Raw genomic sequence first — 23345 nt, 5'->3', positions numbered from 1 at the left:
CCTCTTCCAAAGCCAACACTCCCCTCAGCTTCCCCATACTGGTTACATAGGCATGGCTGAGGCCCAGTAATGAGAACAATGTATGCGTCTATGAGCAAAACCACAAAAGACCGTTTCAGGGATTTTGGAAACTGGTAGCATGGTACCTGGTGCTAAAGCTGGTACTTGGGATTTAGAAATGGGAATCACAAAGGCATGCAAGTCTGCAGTTATCCCAGTGAGAAACTGCCTTCCCCTTTTGTATTTGCCAAATGCTGCTCTTTGGTCCTTCTGCTGTGCAGCCACAGTTGGGAATGTGTTGATGATGGAGAACATCATTCTCAAGGTGACTCTCATCCTGCATCTGGCAGAGATTCACATGCAATACCCTGTGTTGTGTATTTGGGGACTTACGCAGATCTATTTCATTTTGGTGCTGGAAATTGACCTAGCCTATGTAAAGCCAGAAACTGCTTAGGTTATTTATTCTAGTGCTTTCCTTAACCATAGAAGATTTATTTTTTCCTGTTTCAGAATAGTTTTTATTAAAACTTAAGCTTGTTGCTGCTTATCCAGTGCAGTGAGAACACTGAGAACAAGTTATTCCCTTTCTCTTGCAAAGTCTCCTTGAAAGGGCAAATATCACACTCTTCTTTTCTTAAGCTTAAATATACCCCGTTATTTTACTATTCTTCATAGATCTGGCTTTCTAAAACTTTCCACATTCTCAGTGCTCATCTGTGGTGTATTTCCAACCTTCAATTTCTTTTAGCTGAGCTCCAGCTGGACTTTACCTGTGGTCTTACATTTAGTCATCCTTTCACAGTTGGTGTTTACCTGTTTTTTTACATCACAAGATATTGAATGTCATTTTCAAGTGTAAATTAGGAAAAATCTCATTTCTTAGGAACAAGACATTTTACCCTAATGTAAAAGAAAATGAGACTGCTTAAATATAGTTTGATCATGGTAAACAGTTATATTCTTGCCATTGTCAGTAGTCTTACATTTAGCTCTAACTGTGCATACCTCAGATAGTTTGATTATTTATTCCTGCTTTTTTGTGTGCATCCAAGTTAAGTTGATTTGTCTCTTTTTTCAGTTTCTCACTTGCTCTTTTGTATAACAGGTACAAAACTTCCCCTTTTGCAGCCTTCAAGTGTAATTTCTTGTAACCCCTATATTCTCAAAGATAAATGCTAGTGGTTTTCAGATCACTTCAGCCAGCCCTTTAGAAAACACCAAACTCATCTGAACTATATGCTAACCTGTTCTTAATTTGCTCAAGGCTATCTTACCCCTTTGATAACAGCAATTAATTAATTTTGTGCAAGGTATATGCTGACCATTCACATTAAATGAATATTTATTAAAACAGGCACTGTGCACTTTCACTTCAGTAGACTGCTTTTCCTTTCCATTGAGTGAAAGGCCAGTCCTCTCTTCCCCTGACATACAATGATTGCTTTAATCCCCAGTCATCCTGTGTTGACTCTAGAAGTTGCATGATCCAGCTTCCTCTTTCCTTGTGTTTCAGTTCAATGAAGAACCTATGATTTGGGCAGACTCTAAACCCTGACAGAAACGCCCTGAGAAATCCAGGAGTACTCATTCCAGTACTGCACACTGACAAAGTAGAGTGTAAATCTCAGTGTAAGGCCACAGCAGCAAGGCATACAATTCTACTACAGTGTTAAGGTAGTGGCTGGGAAATCCTGTGTGGTGTCCAAAAGGTTTATAAGTAAATGCACTCAGACTTTTTATCACACAGCCTTTTGTTTTGCAGGAGATTGCAGGAGATTGTGTGTTCCTACACACAGAAGGTTGTAGGAACAAACTGACTTCTGTAACTGGATGTGGAAGTAGCTGGTGGTAGTAGTTGTCGCTGAAGACAAGGAGAAGAAATAAGTCATAGACTGAACTTGCAATGATAGATAGGATGGAGAAAAATGATATATGCCTCAGGGAGACATCAGCACCCACCTTGTGCAGGGAAGTTCTCTCCACCAGTTGGAAAGGGCAGGGGTCTATGCGGCAGCTGTCAAAGCACACGTTCTTGTTCAGCTCCTCCTGTTCCCAAGCATCTATCTGACACAGGAAAGAAAGGAATCACTTACAGTGATCTGCAGTGTTGCTGCCTTGTGTACCCAAACTAGTCCCCTTCTTCTGTTAATGCTTCTTCCTTCCTATGTAGACTGTTCATCTTGCCCATTATATCACCCCCCTGAGGTTTTACATCCCTTTCTTGCTTGCTGTCAAGTCTCTGTGGAAATAGCAATTCCAGTACCTCAGAGGTTTGCTGAGAAAATGAGGTTTTGCTTCTTCCTGCTTAAAGAGGGAGTGAACATCTTTTGCTTTCCTTTCTGAGTACATCTTCCCCTTGTCATTGCAAGATAATTGATCCTTTGTGTAAAAAGTGAAGGAATAACATAGGACCACAGAAAGATTTAGGTGAGGGGGCACCTGTGGAGGTCTCTAGTCCAAAACACTGCTTGCAGCAGGGCTGACTTTAAAGGTAGGTCACATTAGTCAGAGCCTTATCAGCACATCTAGCCAGACAATTTGTTCTTATCGGGTGAGACTGTGCAACTTGAAGAAGAAAATGGCTTTAGCCATGGCTTTGTGTGGCAATCACTGAGGTTGCTGGTGTTCAGGAAGTATTGCAAGTGACAGGAAATGGGTATAAGAAGCACTCAACCTCACTCCCTTTCTGCAGCTGGTCTTACCTCTTCTGGTGTCATTGTCTCAACAACTTCCGCCGGCTCCTGTAGGAGAAAACACTCTTCAGGACAGCGAAAAACCCCACAGTTTCACTGAGTACAGAAAATAAAAACCTGCACAGGCCCATGTGGTCCCCTTTTTGCTCCAAATAGTATATTACTGAGTGCTTAGATTTTCTTTATATTCATCCATTATAAGATGCACCTTGTTCTTGCTGTGCTTCTCTTGTCAATGACAATTCACCATGGAATTCTGGTGGAGCAATTCAGGTGCCCAAACATGGGCATCTAGTACTGATTTAGATGCTCTCAAGATATCCCATGTGGGGTCCAACCACTGCTCTAGGGTGGATGGGTCTCCCATAAGCTCTTTATGATATCCACAAAGCCTGTGCAGACGTGTCAGATAACCAAGGACATTTAACATAGCGAGAGCCAAAAGCACTTTTTAATTTTTGTCTGTTTAGCCAAAACTGTTTGCCAAATGGAATAGAACTGCACTTTATTGCAGGTTATCCAAAACATCATTAATTTTTTCACTGAGAAAAAATGCCCACACTCAATCATGGTGGCAGCCTTGACACCTGAGCACAGGTGGCTCTTGAGGAAGATACACAATCCTTTACAGTAATCACACCCTTTCTCTTTGGAGAGTGTTCCCCACTGATGCTGTCAGAGTTCAGGACCATAATTGTGTCCATGTTTTGGCCAAATGCTGAATGTCTCTGAATAGCAGGTTCTATTTCCATTGCATTCCCTTCCTTCTTCAGGATACTACTAAGCTCTCTGTAGCTCTAACCTGGGCAGTGCTCTCTGTTTCAAGTGGACGGCTGCAATGGCACAAAAGCTGCTGGATCAGTTGCCTCAAGTGCCTGGAATTGCCTGAACAATGAGAACAAACACATGGAAAAGAGAGAAGAACAAATGAGAGACAAAAATACAAAGCCCCATGCCCATCCCCTTACCCAAGGCAGGCTTGGAAATAATATGAGGGACATGATATGATAGGGCTGAGTCAGTCACAATCTAGCATTGAATTTGTAAGGTGGTGTCTGGGACATTCCAGAATGAATATTCCCATGCAATGTCTGTTTTTCAAAGATAGGAAGTAAACCATTACAAAGTTGTCTTTGCAGATAATATTCATAGATCAGAAAAAACAAAACAACAAACCAAAGGCAGGATTACTAATACAGCAAACAATCTGATACATGGGATAAAATGCTGTGACAAGAGGTTTCTTGTCCTGCAGTCCACAAAGAGAATGTAACTTGGAGGACGAATGTGGCAGAGGAGGTAAGAATTTGGAAAACAGTTCAAAGACAAAATATATCAGCAGACTGAATGTGACAGGTGCAAAGGGGTGAGGAGTCCATGGGTTGTAACAGCAGTGTAATTATGGGAATGGAAAAGACCAGTTATACTCCCACGCAGGATAGGCAAGAGTCAGCAAAGAGCAGGAGAGAATTTCATGCTGTTGTAAACAAGGCTGTGGAGGAAATTTGGTCAGAAACGATAGCTATGAGCAAAACTAAAAATGGCAAGGCCTCACGGAGTCATTCCTGTACCACTTCCTCTTGTCGTTACTGGGTCACTCAGTACTATCTTCCCACAAAATGTCTCACACACTGTCCTTGTTTTCATATGTGATTCGTTTTCTGCTTTGGTAGGGAAGGTGGATGGCTGCTCCAGCACTCCACTGCTGTGAAAGCATGGGTTTTTCTATGCCTTAGAGGTTTAGTCATACATGAGGGGTGTTAATGAACCAGAATTTGCTATATGCTGTATTATATGCTAACCTCTGGGTGCCTAAAAGCATGAGCTAGAGTCCTATCCTCTGTATTAAATCTCAATACTGAGGTATATCTCTGTGCTTACTCACTCTCTGCATGTTTCAGGATGCGTAAAGGAGAAAAACAACCCACCATCCTGTATCAAATATACATGACAAATGAATCAGAAATGCACTGTGAGTACAGTCTTGAGAACAAAGCTAATATAGGCTGGGTTGGTACACAAAGAACACAATACATCAGTATTTGTCCATCATATTAATGTAGCTGAATCAAAGAGTTGCATGTCTAAGGGAGGAACTGTTCAGTTTTGGAGAAGGCTGAACAACAGCCTAAGCTACTCAAAAACCAAGTGTGGCTCTTTAGCTCTCAGGCTGCTTTCCCCAGGGAAATTAATCCATGTGGTGAAGAAGCCAAGAGATGTTCCATGCAGACTCTCCAGAAAATGTCCAAGGAGGTGTTATTGCAAAGGGTGGAGTGGGGAGTACTAAAAGAGAGAGAGCATCTTTAGTGGGCCTACTTTTGCCATGCTCTCTGAGAGATCACAACAGAAGATCTTTCCGGGTACAGTACACTGATTTTCAGGTGCACTAACAAAGTATCTTTAATACTGGAGTGGCAGAGAAAGCTCCTTCTCTCAGTCTCTGGGAAATTAGCACCTCGGACAGGCATGTACAAACAGCTAGCGTGAAAGCTTCCCCAAGCTGGCTAGGATGTGTTTGAGGCATGCCAGAAGTTACCATACCTGAGTGTTGCTGGGGCTCCAAAGTTTCAGTCATTTGTTTAAGAGGACTTGTCAGGCCATTTGGCTCCTCTGGGTAACTGGGAGTGGGACTTGGGGGCTGAGTCAGCTGTTATGGAAAGGAGAGAAAATAAAGTCCACCTTCTGTCATTTCTTTCTCAGCATCTCCAAATGCCTTACTGCTTCTTAAGCAGTCTCTGTGTTGCAATCTCTCCACTTGTCTCCCTCACCTCTCCCTTCTCATCTGTATCCTCATCCTCATCAACATAAGCAAAAGAGTCATGCTTCAGCTTTGGCAGGTTTGCCCACGGTCCCTGGCTGTGTCCATCGTAAGGTGCCTCAGACAGCTTCTGCTGCATTTCTCTGTTGAGGAGCTGTCGTCGTTCTGGGCTTATATGTCTCTGGAGGAGAGCTTGCAGTTCCGATCGCTCTACAGACCCCAGAAGGATCATGGTTTCTGCATAACACGGAGCAGAGAAGCCATTAAGCCACTTCAAGGTTTTGATTGTCCCTTTCCTCCCTCATGGCTCTTCAAAGTGCTTGGGCTCGTTCTGTCTAGAGCTATACAGGAGTCATTAATCAGCCGTGCTAGTTGCTACTAGGCTGTGGTAAGGAAGCTCACCATTCCTGAGCTGTGCCCCTCCTAAGCACCACATCAGAAGCAGGCTCTTAACTTATGCAAGATCCCAGGAGGGCCCTGTTATCACAGTTCAGTCTACAAACTTCCCACACACCTCCCTTATGTGCTATATCTGCTTCACCGCCCACACTCCAGCTTACCTGTCTGACCAGCTGGAACAGCCTCCTGTCATACATCATCCACAGAGAAAGATTTTTAGGAAGATTTTTTATGTAGTAGGTTCACACTGTCTGTTTCACAGCATATAATTTGAAAGCTACTTTCTCTGGCTCTTTAAGCTGAGACAGTCTTCAGGAAAGATCAGTTTCTTCACATTGCTTACCTGGTGAGTCCACCAAAGGCAAAGTCTTCACTGTGGTGCTTTGGAGTACAGTTTGCAAGTCTCGGTATTTACAGTTGGAGGAGACAAATTTCACATCTTGGACCATAATATCCTCCACAAAGATATTGTATTTGCTGTGAATTTATGGACAATAAGGGGAAGAGTTAGCGTATTAACAATACCTAGCAGGTAAATTCCTTAAGGAAATACATAAATGACCATTTCTCTAAAAAGTGAAAGTTGAAAATACAAATACCAAATGGTCTTCTGCGTGACTAACCAGGGGACTTTCCAACAGGATCAACACAGACTAACTGGATATTCATCACAGTGTTATTATTACATATATTATTACATTGCATACATTATTACACTACATTAATGTATTCCACCTCATTACCCTACACCAAAAAATACACACGTATGTATAGATGTTTTTTATATACTTACCTATGTATATTACATATACTAGAGAGAGGAAGTCATATGTATGAATAACTGAATTTTGCTTCAAGCAAAATATCCAAATAAAATGATGTTTCAAACATTTGTTAAAGAAAAAAAACCCAAACCCCACTGAATTAAGATAAATGGAACTCTCTATTTTAAAATGTTTAAACTAAAGCAATCTGGAAATCTTTATACAGATTCAGTAACACCGCAGGTCATTCAAACCTGTGCTTTCAGTGAAAAAAGAGGACTTTTCTCTGGTTTTGTGTATGAACCCTAATTCTACTCCATCACTTGTTTTTTTGAGCTGCAAGCTTTTTCTGTCTTTTTATTTCCTTTGTAGTACTATCCCGTTTTCATAACTTTTTTTTCTCCTGTGGTCTTATCCTTTTCTGCTTTATTTCTTAGCCACTCCTTGTCTCCACCTCTGTTTTACAACTATACCTTATGTGATTCCAGCCCAGGTCTGGCAGGTAGGGAAGCTTCTTCACCTGGATGATGCTGTCATAGAGGCTGGGCTGCAAACTCTGGGCCACCATGTTGGCAAGAATGACAGCCACCATCATAGGGAGGATGTGAGAGATCTGACCTGTCAGCTCGAAGCAGATCACAGCGGTGGAGACAGTGTGGCTCACGGCTCCTGTCAAAGCTGCTGCACCTTTCCCAGGTAGGGTGGAAAAGGAACAAGGAGAGAAGACTATCATATAGAAACAGCATGTCATGTCAATAAGGAAAGTTCCAATGATGGGACCAGGTGGAGACAAAGAAAGACATGCAGACTCACCAATGACAGCATAACCTCCAGGTAAGATTTGATAAACAATATCATCAAAGAGGATCCCGTTGGGAAAAAGTGCTGCCATGATTTCCCCAATAAGACGTCCAAATGCAGCACCTGAAAAATATCACTGACAGTTACAGAATTAACATTTAAGGAACATCCAGTCTGTCCTGTGCAGCTGTGCTGGGCAATCACTTGAATATTTTCTAACAGAAACAAAGCCAAAACTTACATTAAAATGACACTGCAGACTAAAAAGTAATTCTCAGTTACAAAATATGGAAGTTAGATTCCAGGAGGAGAAAAGGATACTATGAATGGAAATACAATTGACCCCTCATTCATCCACTTGGACACACCAGGCACAGCTGTACTTGTGCTTCTCAGGCAGGAGGACATATTTTCAGACTGTGTACCATGTCACAGTTGAGGCCCTTCAGACATTCTCTGAATGTCCAAACATTAGAATCACAGCTTACAGAAAAGTTTAGATGGGAAGGGACTTTTGAAGGTCTTGTTCTGATCCCTGCTCAGAACAGGGCTAATTTCAAAGCGAGATTAAGGCACCCATGGCCTTGTCCAGACAGGTTTTACAAGTCTGCAAGGATCTTTTGTATTGGTGGACACAAAAAGGCACAATATTCCAGAATTGTGTCCAAAATTCTGAATGCGGGGAAATAACCAATTTCTTTGCCTTGCTGGCTAGGTTTTTCCTAATACAGCCTTGTTTGTAGTTAGCCTTCATCACTGCAAGGGCATGCTGCTGACTCATGTTCAGTAGCTGCCTGCAAGAACATGGAGGTCCTTAGAGCACCTTGTTATGTTTGACTTGTGGGTACTTAATGCTGAACTTCATGAGTTTGTATAATTCAGTCTTACTTAGCTTCTCTTTCTTAACATTAGCATAATAGTAATTTTATTTTTTGTTATTGGAATTAAAACCAGTTAAAAAAGCAATAAACTTCTGTTATCACATTTCAGTCAGAAGAAATGAAGAAGTCATAGATTACATAGCAGGTAATAATTTTGAGGTTGTCTCTTCTAGCTGGCCTTCAGGGGTGAAAGGAGCAATTACTACGAATTGTAGGATGAAAGTTTCTCTGTAGGTGAAGAGGCAGAGAGATTAGAAGGCCATGGCTCAGCATGTCTTCCCACAGTGTGGCTTTCCTTATGTAAAAGGACAGGGATTTTCTCCTCAGCATTTGGCTTCGGGGATTGGGAGAATGGCAAAACCAGAGATTCAGAGGCTGGTGTATGGGCTGCTAATCAAGCTTGTCGTAGAGACCATGTGATGATCCTCATACACTGGAAGAAACTGGGCATGTATGCATTCAATGACTCTCTTATCCTCCCCACCTGTCAGATGTATATGCTGCAACAAAAAATTGAGACTCACCTAATACGAAAACAGGCATAAAACCTCCACAGGGGATTGGCATCGTAGTAAAAACAGCAGACATGCAGAACTAGAACAGAGGCAGAGAGTGCAGTTGTTACTGAGCAGCAATAGCATTTCCTGCAGGCTCACTCTACTGCCCATCCTGTGAATCTATGAGGAATCACGTTCTGAGGGATCTGGCAGTTCAGCCAGAAAGTAAAGGATAAAGGGGCTGTGAGGCATGAAAGGGAGCTGGAGGAATTGTGGCAACACACTAACACTGATGCAGAGGACCTCTATGTGACCCCTGTGGTGGCAGGGAAGCTGAATCACCAAGGGGATGGATGAACAGGAGAACTCCTTTGCCTTGGACCTCAGGAGTTGATATTTCCTACTGCTCCAAACACCTTAGTTTTCTATAGAACAGGGTTGTAAAAAATTCGCTGACTCAGAATGATTTCAGTACAAAGAGAATTCTGGAGGCCTTTTCCCCAACTCCCTGCTCCCAGAAGTGCTAACTCCTAAGTTAGATGGGGTTGCTCAGAGCCTTCTCCAGGTGAGTTCTAAACATCTTGAAGGGTGGAGATTCCCCAGCTTTTCTGGACATTTGTGCTACTGCTGACCCACAGTCAGAAAAATTTTTTCCTGAAGTCTAACTCCTAAGTTTTGTTTTCTCAAGCTTGTGTCTGTTGCCTCTTGTGTTATCACCACATTGGTCAAAATAACGAAATCTGTTCTGGTATTGCTAAGACCAATTCAAATGCTGACTTAGCCCAGTACATACAGACTTCTTCTGCAGGCAACAATCTTAAAAATACCTCAAAGGCCAATGTGCTTTTCCTTCCATAAGCCATTTGAGGAAAAGTTCCTGGTTGGCCACAGAGGCCAGCAAGCTGCAGAAATGGAGTACTGCTAACTAAGCTCTGTCTTTGCAGTACCAAACCTGGCCAAATATAGCCGAGAACTGGAACTATAGTGCAGTGGAGAATCAGGCCAAGGCTTTGTCCAGAATAAAAACAGCAGTTTCTTGTTTATATGGTCTATCTCAACTCTGAACATGTCCAGAAGAAAATAAACTGCTTGGCACAGCTGTCTAGTGAGTTGAGAAAGCCTTTAGTTAGTAGGACAAGGTCAATGACTCTAGTGTCTGAGGATGCAGCTCTTCCAAAGACAAAAAGATGGACTCAGAAGAGATACACCATGTAGTCCATACCTCTTTTATTCAGCTGAAAGAGACCTTATCTGCTTGGAACACTATAATAAGAATTATCACACAAGTAGAACCCTTAGCCTCCTGTCAGAAATTCGATAGACTGTTTTACTCTAGGTGGAAACAGCTGTGTCAATCACTCATTGATGTCCATTCCTGGTCTACTGAAATGTTTGACTGACATTGCAAGGTGGCCTCAGTTCTTCTGTTCCTTTGCAATAAATAGGAAAAAATAGGACCTTTTCTATGATATTTTTATCCTTTTATATATATTTTTTTCCATCTTAGGAAAACCTCTTTCTTGCTACTTGTCTTTTGAAAACTGGAATACCATGTTTTCTTCTTTCAGATGTTTTCTTTTGTTCTGTCATGTATCAGTTACACAATTGATCCTTTCAAGGCTGAACAGTTGCAACTTCCATACACCATGTCAGCTCAGAACTTTTAATCTGCTCTTGCTTTCTGAGATGCGAGTAAAACTGTTTTCAGATGTATTTCTCCATCCAATTATGGTAAACAAAGAAATTGTAACAAATCCTTGATCCTCACATATTCTTATTTGTCTCCTATCTGTAGTCAGGAATATAAAACAGACGGTATCAAAATGTATTTAGATCAAATATATATTATCCTAGAGCTTTTTAGTCAAGTATTTATTTTTGTGGAATTTGATAAATCTTTCCTGATGTAGTCCTCCCTACCAGCATCTATACAGTGAGTATCAAAGGTCATTCATCAGAATGTGTGATGAGATTGACCTAGGGAGCAGTGCTTCCTACCTTCACGAGGAAGAAGAGCAGGATGATGATGAAGATGCTGACTTTAGGATGGATCCAGGCAGCAGATTTCCCTAGGATCTGAGTGTCCCCAGTGTGTTTTATCCAGGTATAGTTATCAAAGAGAGTGCTGATGGCTTCCCGTGGCATCAACTGAACAGCAAAAAAACAGGTGTGAGTCATGAGATTAGATGGAGTAAGTATTCTAACTGTTGCAAGAAAGTGGAGGAGATTTTTGCTTTGGTAATTCATGATTACTAGACTTAATTCACATTTTTCATCTTCAGGAAGAGAGATAAAACTTTACCTGAACAGGTGAAAGGATAACTACTTTTACACGTGGGGTGACATCTTCCTTATTATTTGCTTAGGAGAACGGACCTATTTCAAGTTTTATATGAAGGAGATAGCAGGGATCATATAGTGCCTCCTCAGTTCAAACTCCTCCTATATCTTTCTTCCCCTTTCCATGACACAGAGTTATGGGGGCACAGGATAAGAAGAGATTGTTCTGCAGAATTGCGCAGAATTGCTAATACACGTTCCGCTCTCACCTCTCCTGCCATGAACTGCCCAAATCCAGGAGGAAATGTCGCAGTTGCTATAAGGAAGGTTATAACCCCAGGGTATATGAGTCGGCTGTAAAGGAAGAAAAATTTATTAAAGTATGAACCCACATTCTCTTTTTGTAGCACTGTCACTTCAGAACTATGAGTGCTATTTCTGTGGAAGCTCTCTGTACCTGTATCCTGTGCTTTGGAGTGCTGTTACTGGCTCCACTTATCATCATAATTCATAGAGAGTTCACCTGTCAGCAAAGCCCTTTTTCCAACCAGAGTTAATGTAATGGGAGGGATGGAGGAAGAGAGAGGGATGTACAAAATGCACAAACTTGAATGTGCATGGGGAAACTTGCATTTGCAATGATGTGTCGACCAATTGTCAAAAGCCAGTACCTCCTCCATTGTCCTGATTATGCCAGTCTTGCTTCTTCATCACCCATGCAATGTGTCCTGTCCTAGTGGATTTAAATGTACAGTTTTTTCCTGCAGGCACCCCCTACTGCGTTAAAACTTATGGGAAAAACTGCTTCTCTTTCCACGGAATTGCTGACCATCACAATTCTGGGGAAGATGTCCTTGGTACTTAGTGGGTCTAGATGTGCTGGGCCAGTGGGCCATAGCTGGAGAGCAGGCTGAAGCCATCTATGTTTTCCTACTGCTGTGTCCAGTCCCAATGTGGGTTTCTGGGTAAACTGAGACACTTCATGAGCACTAGGACAACATTAAGCTACCTCTACGTGCTGGACTAATTCTGTCATATCTCCCCTGGCAAGTTACTGTGTTCACTATAGGAAGTGTTTTCTGAGATGCTGTGGTATTCAGGAAGGCAAAATATAAACTTTAATTTCTTTCAGTCTAAGGGCCTACAAAATTCTGAAAAAAATTAAAGTAAATTCCCACTTTGCAGGCTTTGCTTCACTTTGTTATTAACTTAATTTGATGGCTCTACCGATGCTTGTGGGTAATGCTACATAATGAAGAAAGACAATTTGTTTTCCACATAAGAAATTAAGTTAGTTTGAACTTCTATTTATCTAGTAGTTTTATTCTGCTCAGGTTTGCAACTCGCTAAGAAATGTAGGCCCTCCACACCTCTAATAGCACAAGATTTCTTCTGTTAAAGAGACTGAAGATATTTACAGTTAGCCATTTTTTCTTCTTCAGATTATATCTTTGGAGGTTAGGACTTTATTAGAGAGGGGGAAAATATTACCTATCTAATCAATAGTTTCCCTTGTCCTCTTAATGAATATTACAGTCACCTTTCTAAATCAGTAAACTATTTGAAAAAATTGGGGCTGCTCAAGAAGAAAATCCAGTGCAGAAAAATCTTCTTGATGGTTACAGAGATCTTACTCCTGTATGAGAGCAGTTTCTCATATTTTTACTATCTCACACTTGAAATATTATAATACCTTCCAGAAAGCATTTGTTACTATCCAACAGCAGTAGGGTGTAGAAATCTGGTCTCTAAAGAGAGTATCTTCAGAGGCACTCACTATTTGGTGAGAAACTGGCTCAGAGCCTTGTGACGCCGGACGCACAGGACCACTTGGCGATTGAGATAAACAAAAAACGCTCCAAGGAACCCAGAACATATGCTAATATGGAGAAAAATAAATAAAGTCATAAAAAAACAGATAGTGCACAAACCATCAACCAAGAAAATGAATTTAAGTGTTTTCATCTTCAGCTGCTTATGAAGTCTCTTAAATGTCACCTAAAGGGTTACTCCTACAGCAACTCATTTGAAGACATTGACTCCCTGATGAAAGGGAAGAGATTACTTTGGACCTCTTTGTCATTCATGCTGTCATTTTAGCACTTAAATTTTCTTTTGCTTAGAGGGGGAAATCTCATCTATAAAAATCTGTAAAATAATCTATAAAAAGTGATTGCAAGTTCTCAGTGGGGGCTGTCAAAGAGCAAGTGGACAAAGACCAGTATTGTCAGAAATTAAACATCAGGTTGGAACGGGAAATAGTTAAAATGAAGGGAGTTTAACTCTGATTCAGCAAAATTATATGCCTAAAACAAATACTAAAAGTAATTGCAACTCTTGTGCCTATAGCAAAGTATGTAATTTCTATGATCCTAATCACCTAGGTCGAAGTTTCTGATCCTAATAAAGTAAAAAAAAAATTATAGTGGTCTTATCCTTATGCTCTGTAGCCTAACAAAACCAGGATAAATAGGGCCTAATATTCAAAGGTAAAAAAAAAAAAAAAAAAAAAAGACTGCATTTGGAATTTGTGAGGGGAAGCCTTATTTTATGTGGCACATAATTAATCCACATAATATTGAGAATAAACAGATAAGATTTTCATTCTATTAATTTTAAAAATGAATGGAATTTTCCTTGTTATATGCTAAGCATGCTTTTGCCGAATCTCAAAGATTAATTTAGCATACTTAAAATATTGCATGTTGAAAAAAATCCTGCTTGGTCATTTAAAAATTGCATAGAAACAAGTTTAAACTAAATCTAAAGCTGTTCACAAACAAACATGTCCAATGAACTACTCTTAAATATTTTAAGCAAGCACTGTTTTGAACTACAGTTAAAATAGACCAGGCAATATAGGCCTAAGAACTTCACAGTGAACTAAATTTCTCTGTAATACCTTATTTTTAAAAATAGATCTCTGCATTTATGTCTAATAATTTGCCAACAAACTGGAAGTGCACTTCCTGTATACATTATGCAATTTAATATTTACTGACAGGGAAGAACAAGCTCTACTTATTGATAGTGCTTGTCCTACCTGAAAGCGAAGAAATATGTTGGATAGAAAGAGAGTTCAACTTTGAGACTTAAGAGAACTTGGAGCATTCCAAGTTGGCATCAGGACTTTATCCAAGATTATCCAAGTCTTTAGAGTTGTCTTCTATTTTAACTACCACACTGAACACCCAGGCATTTGAAAGCATTTTGCTTTCATACTCCTTTTCCTAGCCTATATGCAGTACCGAAAAAATCCAGCTCTGTCAACTCTGTTCAAAACATGGCAACAAGAAGTTTTGCATTCTACCAATCAGCTGTAAATCAGGATTACTTTTTTCCTTGCCAATCTAAACAAATAGATTCCCCCTAGTTCAGCATGCAAGCCTGTTTAAGTGGAAGAACAAAATGGAAACATATTATTAGCAAGAACTCCTGTATATTCATGCATTTTCAATATAACTGATGTCTTCAAAAAATTCCACTTCAGTTCATGTTCAAATAAATTAAGAGGAGGGCAGCCTACTAAAAGGAGCTGGAAAACCTCAAATACATTTCTGGTCTGGGATCCAGGTCTTGCAACAGAATGTGATCACCACACCAGTACAGGTGTTTGTTCTTACGGTACATTCCCTTCATTATTGCTCTGCAGTGATTTCCCTGGAGCCTCTCTCAAGCTCTAACCAGAGATGTTTCCTCACAGCAATTCCAAATTCAGGTTTTCTCTAGTATTTCCCAATATTTATTCTTCTTAAGTTCATTCTTTCATTTCCCAATCAAAGAATCCACATCCACAAATGAAACCAAATCAGATATCTCCATAAACAAAATAAAACTGATGTTCATCTTAATAAATTAACCATTGTTCTCACTGAATCCAGTTACAGTTCAGTTGCCCTTGCCACCATCTCGGATATACCAACCTCTCTTGAAAAGGATAACCATTCTGACCTGATGAAAATCAAACTTCTGGTTAAATCTTTTGTTCCATTTTTATCATGTGAAAAGGCCATACTTGTTGGATCGGTTCACTTGGGGGTGCCATCGAAACAGTTAAAGGCCCATTCAGTAAATTTATTCCCAGAACTTCAACCAAGTTAAACTTAATTTTTTTTTCCTCAGAACTTAATTTTTCAAGAAGATATGTGGAAAGGAAATGACAAACAGCTTGATAATACCCACATTTCCTTCTTTACCCATTGTGCTGCATGGACACCATCTGAAGGAGGAATTCCAACAAGTAGAAGCCTTATTTGTGACAAACAAAGTGTCTAAAAGTGATGTATGTAACTATTTGGCAGAAGAATTCCTAACAGAGATCACATTATAACTTTGTAGAGCAAGGAGTCAGTTTCCTGGGAACTTACCCTATTATAGCAAATGCTGGCAGCTCTTGCAGATCAAAGGGGAAATCCATACGGAAGTTTGTTCTGAACAGGGCTGTGATGGTATCTGTGAGAGACCAAGGAGGTAGAGGAGGAAAGGTAATAATGAGGTGAGAAGTTAAATGCCATAAAATCTAGGAGTAGGGACAAGGAAACTAGTTTATATGTGTTCCTGTGTGGTTTCATGACATTATATACAGTGTTACAGATTGGCAGACTGCTCTGATTTTAGTAGTGCCTATTTTTGAGCACTTGCAACCCTAGACATTATGAATTTGTTTTCAGAGACTGTATACATTTTTTAACTACAATCCCAGATTTTTAAATGGTTTTCTTTTCTTTCTTGTCTTCTACCATCCATTCACTATTGCAGAAAAAAAAAAGCTCTGTTCACTATACTCACTGACTCTGAAAAGGTCTCTTTGCTGAGGCAGGCAGTGCTTGCATATCTGGAGAAGCTGTGTGATCACAGTTGTGATTGCCTTCTAGAAACAAAACTCAGATCCTCTCTGAAGTTACATCTGCAAAATTTTTGACTGGTACCAAAACAATGAAAGGCTTAGAAATGAGAGATGGAAAAGATCAGCTAAGCCCCATCTTCTCCAGCTCACTCCTCCTGGTAGTGTTGCCCTGCTAAAATGAAATATTGAAACCTATCTTACTTTTATCTGGAGGTACACTGTTGTGTGGAAACCGTACATATCTGTATGCCAATGGGTGAAGTACAAATTAGCAATTTAATAGGGTGGAAATGCAGCTGAATGAGGATGTATGTAAATCCCAATTTGCCCTGGATGAAGATATTATTTGCAAAATGAGGAAATAAAAGAAGCAGTGAAAATCTAACATTGTATAACAATGATAGGAGGCATTAATTACTTGTTAATTGTTCAGGCAGCACTAGGTTTAGGACAATGATTTAATCAGGTCTCTGTGAGTTACATTAGCTAAGATAACTGCATGCTACTTTCCAAATTGGGAAGATCTTGCTGTCTGCCTCTTCACCATGTTCCTTCCCTCCCAGCTGCACTGTTCTCCTTTCCCATCGTGCCCATTCCCACAGCCTTCACTTAGTTCTTTCATCTCATTGCAACTTGACAGAAAACGTATCTGCTCTTTTCCTCGATTAGTCCTCTGCCAGGAAAGCAAGTTGAATGGAGGGGTCCAACAAACACAGAGATGGTACAAGGGAGGGGAATCGAAGATGGTGAAAAGCGAGATATCCTCTTTTTTTGTTAGCTCAGCCCAAAAAATGGATCATCTCAATACAGTTTTAGGAAGCAGATGGTCCAAGCCACTAAATGGCAGTGCACTAAAAAATATAGTAGGGCTCATTTTTGAAGACTTTTGCCACAGGGTGACCAGAGCAAAGGGAGACAGTCACAGCACTTAGTCTGAGTCTTTCTAGGTTCCCTCTCTACTCCCACAAGACAGAAAGAACTTTCCACAGAAAGATTCACTGCACCTATCTTCATTCTGTTTCCTGAGTGGCTAACCCATCCTGAAACTGAATGTCTAAGCCCTTTTCTCTCCATTGGCTACAAACTTCACCACTTTAGAGTAGCTGTTCAATTCTTACAAGGTTAGAAAAAGTAAAAAGAAATGAGAAAGTCTAGTTAATGTGAAGTCTACTTAAAAATAGCTTTGCGCTTTAAAATAACACATGTAAACACTTTAAAATAACATGTAGAAGTGATCAGAAGGAGCAGAAGGAAGGCAAGGCATAAAACACTATGGCAAATAAGATGAAAGTTCAGGACATGGTAAAGCAGAAGTTCTGCAAATTGTAGAACTCCAGTCCTCCACGGCTGGCAAACAGGGGCTTAAGCTTCAGCAGTCAAAGAGAGTGGGCCAGACGTTATTTGGAAAGTACAGATAATGGTGTAAAGCCTGCCAAGAAAGCCATGAGTATCTAGAAGCAGGCAAAGATTTTGTGGGTCTAAGAAATAAAAGACTTTTGGTGAGATGCTACACAACTTAATTGCATTTGTCACTCTGATATGATCACTTCCCTACCTGCTACTGCCTGGTAGCAGGCATAACAGAAAAACCCTTGCATGAACAAAGACTGAAAAAACTGCGCTTGTAACTTCCAAGGGAAATGAGCAAGAAAAGACATGAAAGATAAGTTAGAGCAGGCATGATAAAAGATCATAAAATAATGAATGACTTAGCTACACAAAAATTTCTAGTTCCTTGATACAAGAACAAGGAGACTAGCAACACAGACAAAGAAAATTCAGAACTATGAAAAGGAACAATTTGTAATAGACAATTGAATCATGGAGCTTTTTAACCCAGATAGTCAATGAAGCAGAACTTAAGGAGCCATTAATATGGCAGGAGTCAAGATGTTTCAGGATTAAGCTGATTTCTAGTGATTTGAGAAAGTAGACAAAGTGAAGGACAGGAGATTATCTCCTGTCATCTCTCTTTGAATTTCTTATATTTTTTAATGAAAAGAACAGAAAGATTGAGGGGAGGGGTGTTTTGTGATGGATCTAATGGTTGAATACCCCTTGCTTTTAGGCACTGTGACATAAACAAAGATGTAGTCACTTTCTACATTCGAGTAGAAAGTGTAGTAATTTTCTATATTCAAGAGTATGTTCAAACTCCGAAAAAATCCAGCCCTGTGAAGCCCAGACACAAGTTATAGCAGTTTTAACTAATCAAACTGCCCCCATGGAGCTCAGATAATAAAATAGATTCAACTGTAAAAATGAAATAAAAAGGCATTATAAGGAAGAGGTTTACATAGAAATGGCATTCTTCTGCACCAGAGCTCTATTCCTGCAATGTCTGAGATGCTTTTCTGAAGAAGTTTGCCCTGTGCTATTTCTGTCTGCACAAATGTCACTCTCATGCTTTTCAGTTACTTGAGACAGTTATTTTTTCAGGACCTTCAGTCATATCCCAGCAGTCCTGTAGCCTCTTAATCATTTAATCATCTCAATTTTCTTGACTATTTGTTTTAACGTTTTTAGTTAAGAGATGACCAAAGTAGACCATGGTATTTCCATCAGATCACAGCAGCATACACTGTGGTAGGTATTGCATTCTCTGTGATGGGGTATCTCTGTATTTACAGCCTTCATATTATTTTGAGTAGAGGCAAAAATCTCCCCTCAGGGGCCCTTTTGCTTGCCAAACACTCATATTCTGTCATTTATCAGTCATATCCTCAGCACACTTAGGAATAGGTTAGGTTAGACAATCTATGACAAGACACTTCTCCTCTGTACTGCTGAAATCACATGTTATGGCAGAAGTTTCAAACGTCGTAGAGCATTGTGGTTTTGAGGAAGCTGGAACGTAATGCATTAATACAGCAACTTTTGTATGAAGACAGTAGCTCGTAGCTTACCTGCATCCTTGTTCCAAACTGCAAGAACTCGGAAAATGAAGGCACTAAAGGTAGCTGCAAAGAAACCTCTCCAATAATTGCGCACAGCAAAGTAAGTGGAAGTGACCTCAATGCTGAAAAGTACCCCTAGAAAGAGATGGAAAGGGAGCAAAGTTAAAATCAGAAGTGCAATGTTAGAAGCATGAGAGAGGCTTCTAAACAGCCTTCTAGAGCAGTGGTCTCCACACTTATTTGATCACATACTCCTATCAATAAAAGATTTTTGAGCATGTACCCTCATGTATTTATTTAAAAATAATATGCATGCATTACTGTACTAAAATGTTATGTACAATATAAAACATATACGAAAAAGAAATTTAAAAAAAGATGAGATGAAATAAACAAAAATTTTAAAAAAGTATTTGTTTTATTTATTAATGGAGCAAAAAAATTTTGTTCTCACCTTCAAGTACATCAAGTACATACATCAAGTATGTTTATTTTTTCAAAAATAATTGCTAGGTGGTATGCTACTGACAGACTCCTGTCATCACAGAAAAGATCAGCAAATTCAGAAGACTTGTCATTTTTGTAAAAGAAAAATGTGTAACTGCTCTTTAAATTCAGTTGCCATGCAATAATCAGCAAATATCTGTAGAATTTTCATGGTCACTACCCCCCCATCTCATTACAATGTATTGCAAAGACTCTGCTGTTTCAATCTTGTTTTTACGAAATGAAGCACATCAATGATATCCTGTAGCACCTTATGCATGTCTGTCTCCCATTTCTTTGCTGCAATAGCTCATCCATGAACATCACAGTGAACAAATTCCCGATGTAGCACTGTCAATGTAACCACCCAGTCCTTCTCTTAGTCCGCTCCACAGCTTTTCCATAAAGTATTTTTATTAAAGAAGTGATTTGCTGTTGAGAACACAGCTTCTGTACTAGATCTTTCCTTCAGTGACTCACAGAAAGTAGTTCTGCATGTATTTCACTATTGAAACAGAATTTGGCAAATACCATAATGTGAGGCATTTTAGAAACACCCGTACTTTCATCCATCCAAACAGGAAGCCGCTTCTAGAGTGTAATTTGTACGAATACCTGTTTCTTCAAACCTTTAGCAATGTTTTCTAAGTATCTTTCCATAGTGTTTGCTGACCAAGGAATGCATTTTAGTTTGCTGCTCTACTGTGCATTATTGCAGACATTTATACCTTGACAGGAAGAACAAGTGTTTTCTTGGTGGTATGTGGCTTTTTGTATTTCACTGTGAAGCAAGAAAAACCTTCCTGTCTTCTACACTAATGTCATTAAGTGTAATTTGTCATTAAGTTCAGTGAAATTTTGTACTGTATTGAATGTCACATGACTTGAAACATCACTAAAATAATTGTAGAGGTTTGTCTTCATGTTCTGGATGCTTAGATTTTAAATGTCTTACTATTTCTGATGGCTTCATACCATCATTAGTGAAGTTCTCAAAGCACAATACACACTTAGGGTGAGGTTCATCGTTAATGATAGCAGATGTAAATCCATATTTAAAATAGTCTTTGATAATTTTGATTTTTTTGTCCAACTTCTTGTCAGGTCTGATTAGCTAATCACTCCTGTACCTCATAGTGTGGCTGATTAAGAGCCTGTACTAGGAGTAGAAGTGTCAGCTCTGCCATTTTCTTGTCATTTGTCTGAGCTTGCATTATTAGTGTTATCTTCAATCCATGGCCTCTTTGCAGGGATCTTTTTAAGCCACTTGTCAAATTTGTGAGGATTAATTTAGTTAACACTAGATAATATAATCTAAAAATCCACTTAATCCAATGTGGGCACATATTGATTGCAACACATTGCAATATGCTGAAAGACAGCAAATGATTGAGGCACCATGGTCAACTCTCTGCTTTGGGAACAACCCTATGCCTCATGCACTGTATGTGATAAGTGGCCATATGACATAAGAGGGCACCACTACCAATACGTATACTTAACGTTAGCAAAGTTTAATTTATTTAGTTTTTTATATTAAAAAAATAAAAATTCTGCTATTTCCTTCCCACACCCAATCGATCACCTTGCACACCCCCTGGGGTACGTGCACCCCAATTTGGAGACCACTGTTCTAGAGAGCCTTCCCCTCCTGCCTCCAGAAGGTGGGCAACACGTGGAAAAAAGACTGTGTCAGAGATGCCGGAGAGGTTGGTAACAATAAAGGTAAGCTTCTTTGTCCAAAGTAAATGACAGATCAAAAATGTGGTGCAGGAAAGGGGAAGAGGAGAGGAGGACTAGTCAGGAGAGGATTTAGGTACTTGACAAAAAGGAAACAGAACAGCCACTTGCCTCCAAGTGGTGTCCCAAAGCAGCAGCCAACGCCCACAGCACACCCCACAGTCAGGACATCTGTGTAATAATATGGCTGCTACTGGTGAAAGAGACAGAGACACAGACAAACAGAAGAAAGAAGGAAAGAAATCAGAGAGTGAGTAACAAAATTGGCAGGTATGGCCACATAACATCACACAGCTCTGTCACCAGCCTCAGTTATAGCTACATTTATCTTATTTCTCCCTACTGAAATGGCTTCAAAATATTCAAAAGACAAGACCTGGCATAGGACAGGCATATACCTGGAATCACACATTCAAAACACATGAAGAAGGCAGCATCTCATCTTCCATTGAAACATGCACATTTCTGTCACTGTAAAAGAAATGTCTCATGGAAAATATTCCAGAGGGTTGAATGAGCCTAAGTAGGTTTCGCTCCATCTCTTTTACTTTGGCAGGGAATCTCAGGATGTGCTTGTGCCACAGACTGCCTCAAAAAAACCACCCTGTAAGTCAGTGTGTACAAGGCACATGCATGTCCAGATCAGAGTGTGGACTCATGCTGAAGGTCCTTTCACGCTGGGTAGGTGAGTGGGTAACAGATCACCTAGTAAAACATTGTGCTATCCTGGTGAAAACTATCACGATAATAAAGGGAATTGGAAGGTATAAAAGGTAGAGTCTTTCTAAGAGACTGGGCACCATTAACTTGTCAAGGGATAAACTGGCTTTTTATATCCATCTTCATTAAAACATACAGTGGTATTTATCAGCAACAGTGCCAAGAATTATGCACCACGGGCAATATGATATGAAGTTGCAAGCTATATCCTGGACTAAGGTCAGTTGAAGATTACATGTCTCCCAGGCAATGGAAATCACATATGGCAATTTGGTGTGAATCCAAAAGAGGAACTAGGGCTACAAAAACTATTATAATTTTCTGTTTGTTCCCATACTACAGTGTTATCACAGACTTGCAGCAAGTATTAGTTTGGAAAGTGGCACTGAGTGCTTCTCTATCTCTCCATCAGAGATGGACTAACTCCAAGTTTAGACCAAGGGTGCTAGGATCAGGGTGTTCTGGATCAAGGTGCTAGGTGAGCCCTGAACACCTCCAACGGTGGAGATTCCCTAGCTGCTCTTGGCACTTCTGCCCCCTGAACCACCGTGGGGCAAGGGAAGAAATGTTTTTTATGCAAGGATAGAATTTCCTTTGTTGCAAGGGGACATACAGCTCTCAGCCTCTTTCTTGCTGAGCCTGATTTTCTTCCTGGCACATCTTTTCTCAAGTTATCAATTGAAGAACCTCTAATCTGTAGCAGACAAACTACGTTCCTTTTTTAAAAACAGCCAACCAGAGTAAAGATCATTATTATTGCTGCTGCAAGACCATGTTGCATCTGTCAGCTAACTCATCCGTTTGAAGACTAACAGGAAAGTAGTGTATGGGTAAAATAAAGCCAACTTAGAAAAAAAACATAGCATTTAAAAACTCCTTAAACTTATGAGCACAATAACCATGGAGAGAGGCTCAGGGCAGTGCATGGGGAGGGAGAGAAGTGGAATGAAGGCACAACAAAGAATGGAGAATGTTTTAAAGACAAATTATTTATGAATATATTTCCACTGCTTTAAGAGAAGTTATGTTCCTCTGGCACATGTGCTGTTTAAAGAAATTCCATGAATCAGAAGACTAGTACAAATGTGAGGAGGAGACATAAATTTCCACATTTCTCCTCAAACTGGGATCATAGAAAGGTGGGAAGGGACTACTGGAGTTGCCTCCTTCAACTTCCTCCTCAGAGTTCTGCTAATTCCAAGGCTAAATCAGGTTCTTGTCCAGGTGAGTCCTGAACATCTCCAAGGGTGGAAATTCCCTGGAAACTCTGAGTATCTATGGCAGTGCTGAATCACCCCTGGGAGAAGGGAACATAATTTCCTTGAACACAGTCAAAATTTCCCTTGTTGCAAGTTGCAAGTTGTGTCCGTTGCTTCTTGCACTATGTCACTCTGGAAAGAGCCTGGATTAATCTTTGCTAAAACCTCTCTTTAGGTGGCTGGTGACATTGGTTACATCATCCCCCTTTAGCCTTTTTTCCTTTAGGCTGAACAAACCCAGCTTCCTCAGCTTCTTGTCATATACCATTACTCCAAACTCCCAATCATCTCATTTGCTCTTTGCACCTCTCTTATATGGGG

General features: G+C 40.1%; 1 protein-coding gene across 5 annotated transcripts in view; it reads right to left on the bottom strand.

The window, feature by feature from the left end:
• CLCN1 (chloride voltage-gated channel 1) overlaps window positions 1-23345 on the bottom strand; it is a 56894-nt gene that overhangs the window by 2212 nt on the left and 31337 nt on the right. For 3 of the 5 annotated variants that reach the window (XM_032680807.1, XM_032680806.1, XM_032680802.1), the window contains exons 7-22: window positions 21157-21235; window positions 18829-18954; window positions 15444-15528; window positions 12854-12955; window positions 11346-11430; window positions 10795-10944; window positions 8824-8893; window positions 7431-7541; window positions 7091-7343; window positions 6197-6330; window positions 5465-5691; window positions 5238-5343; window positions 3499-3581; window positions 2706-2744; window positions 1963-2067; window positions 2-88 (exon numbers count right to left, since the gene is read on the bottom strand). In XM_032680807.1, the coding sequence (XP_032536698.1) occupies window positions 2-88; window positions 1963-2067; window positions 2706-2744; window positions 3499-3581; window positions 5238-5343; window positions 5465-5691; window positions 6197-6330; window positions 7091-7343; window positions 7431-7541; window positions 8824-8893; window positions 10795-10944; window positions 11346-11430; window positions 12854-12955; window positions 15444-15528; window positions 18829-18954; window positions 21157-21235 (1842 nt within the window). The remainder of the gene's footprint in view (window position 1; window positions 89-1962; window positions 2068-2705; window positions 2745-3498; window positions 3582-5237; window positions 5344-5464; window positions 5692-6196; window positions 6331-7090; window positions 7344-7430; window positions 7542-8823; window positions 8894-10794; window positions 10945-11345; window positions 11431-12853; window positions 12956-15443; window positions 15529-18828; window positions 18955-21156; window positions 21236-23345) is intronic. The other 2 variants (XM_032680803.1, XM_032680804.1) reach the window with 2 other exon arrangements.

The sequence above is a fragment of the Chiroxiphia lanceolata genome, chromosome 2 (genome assembly GCF_009829145.1).
Source record: "Chiroxiphia lanceolata isolate bChiLan1 chromosome 2, bChiLan1.pri, whole genome shotgun sequence".
Taxonomy (NCBI): domain Eukaryota; kingdom Metazoa; phylum Chordata; class Aves; order Passeriformes; family Pipridae; genus Chiroxiphia; species Chiroxiphia lanceolata.
Note: the sequence above shows the minus strand (reverse complement) of the source record. Positions and strands in the feature narration are given on the sequence as shown.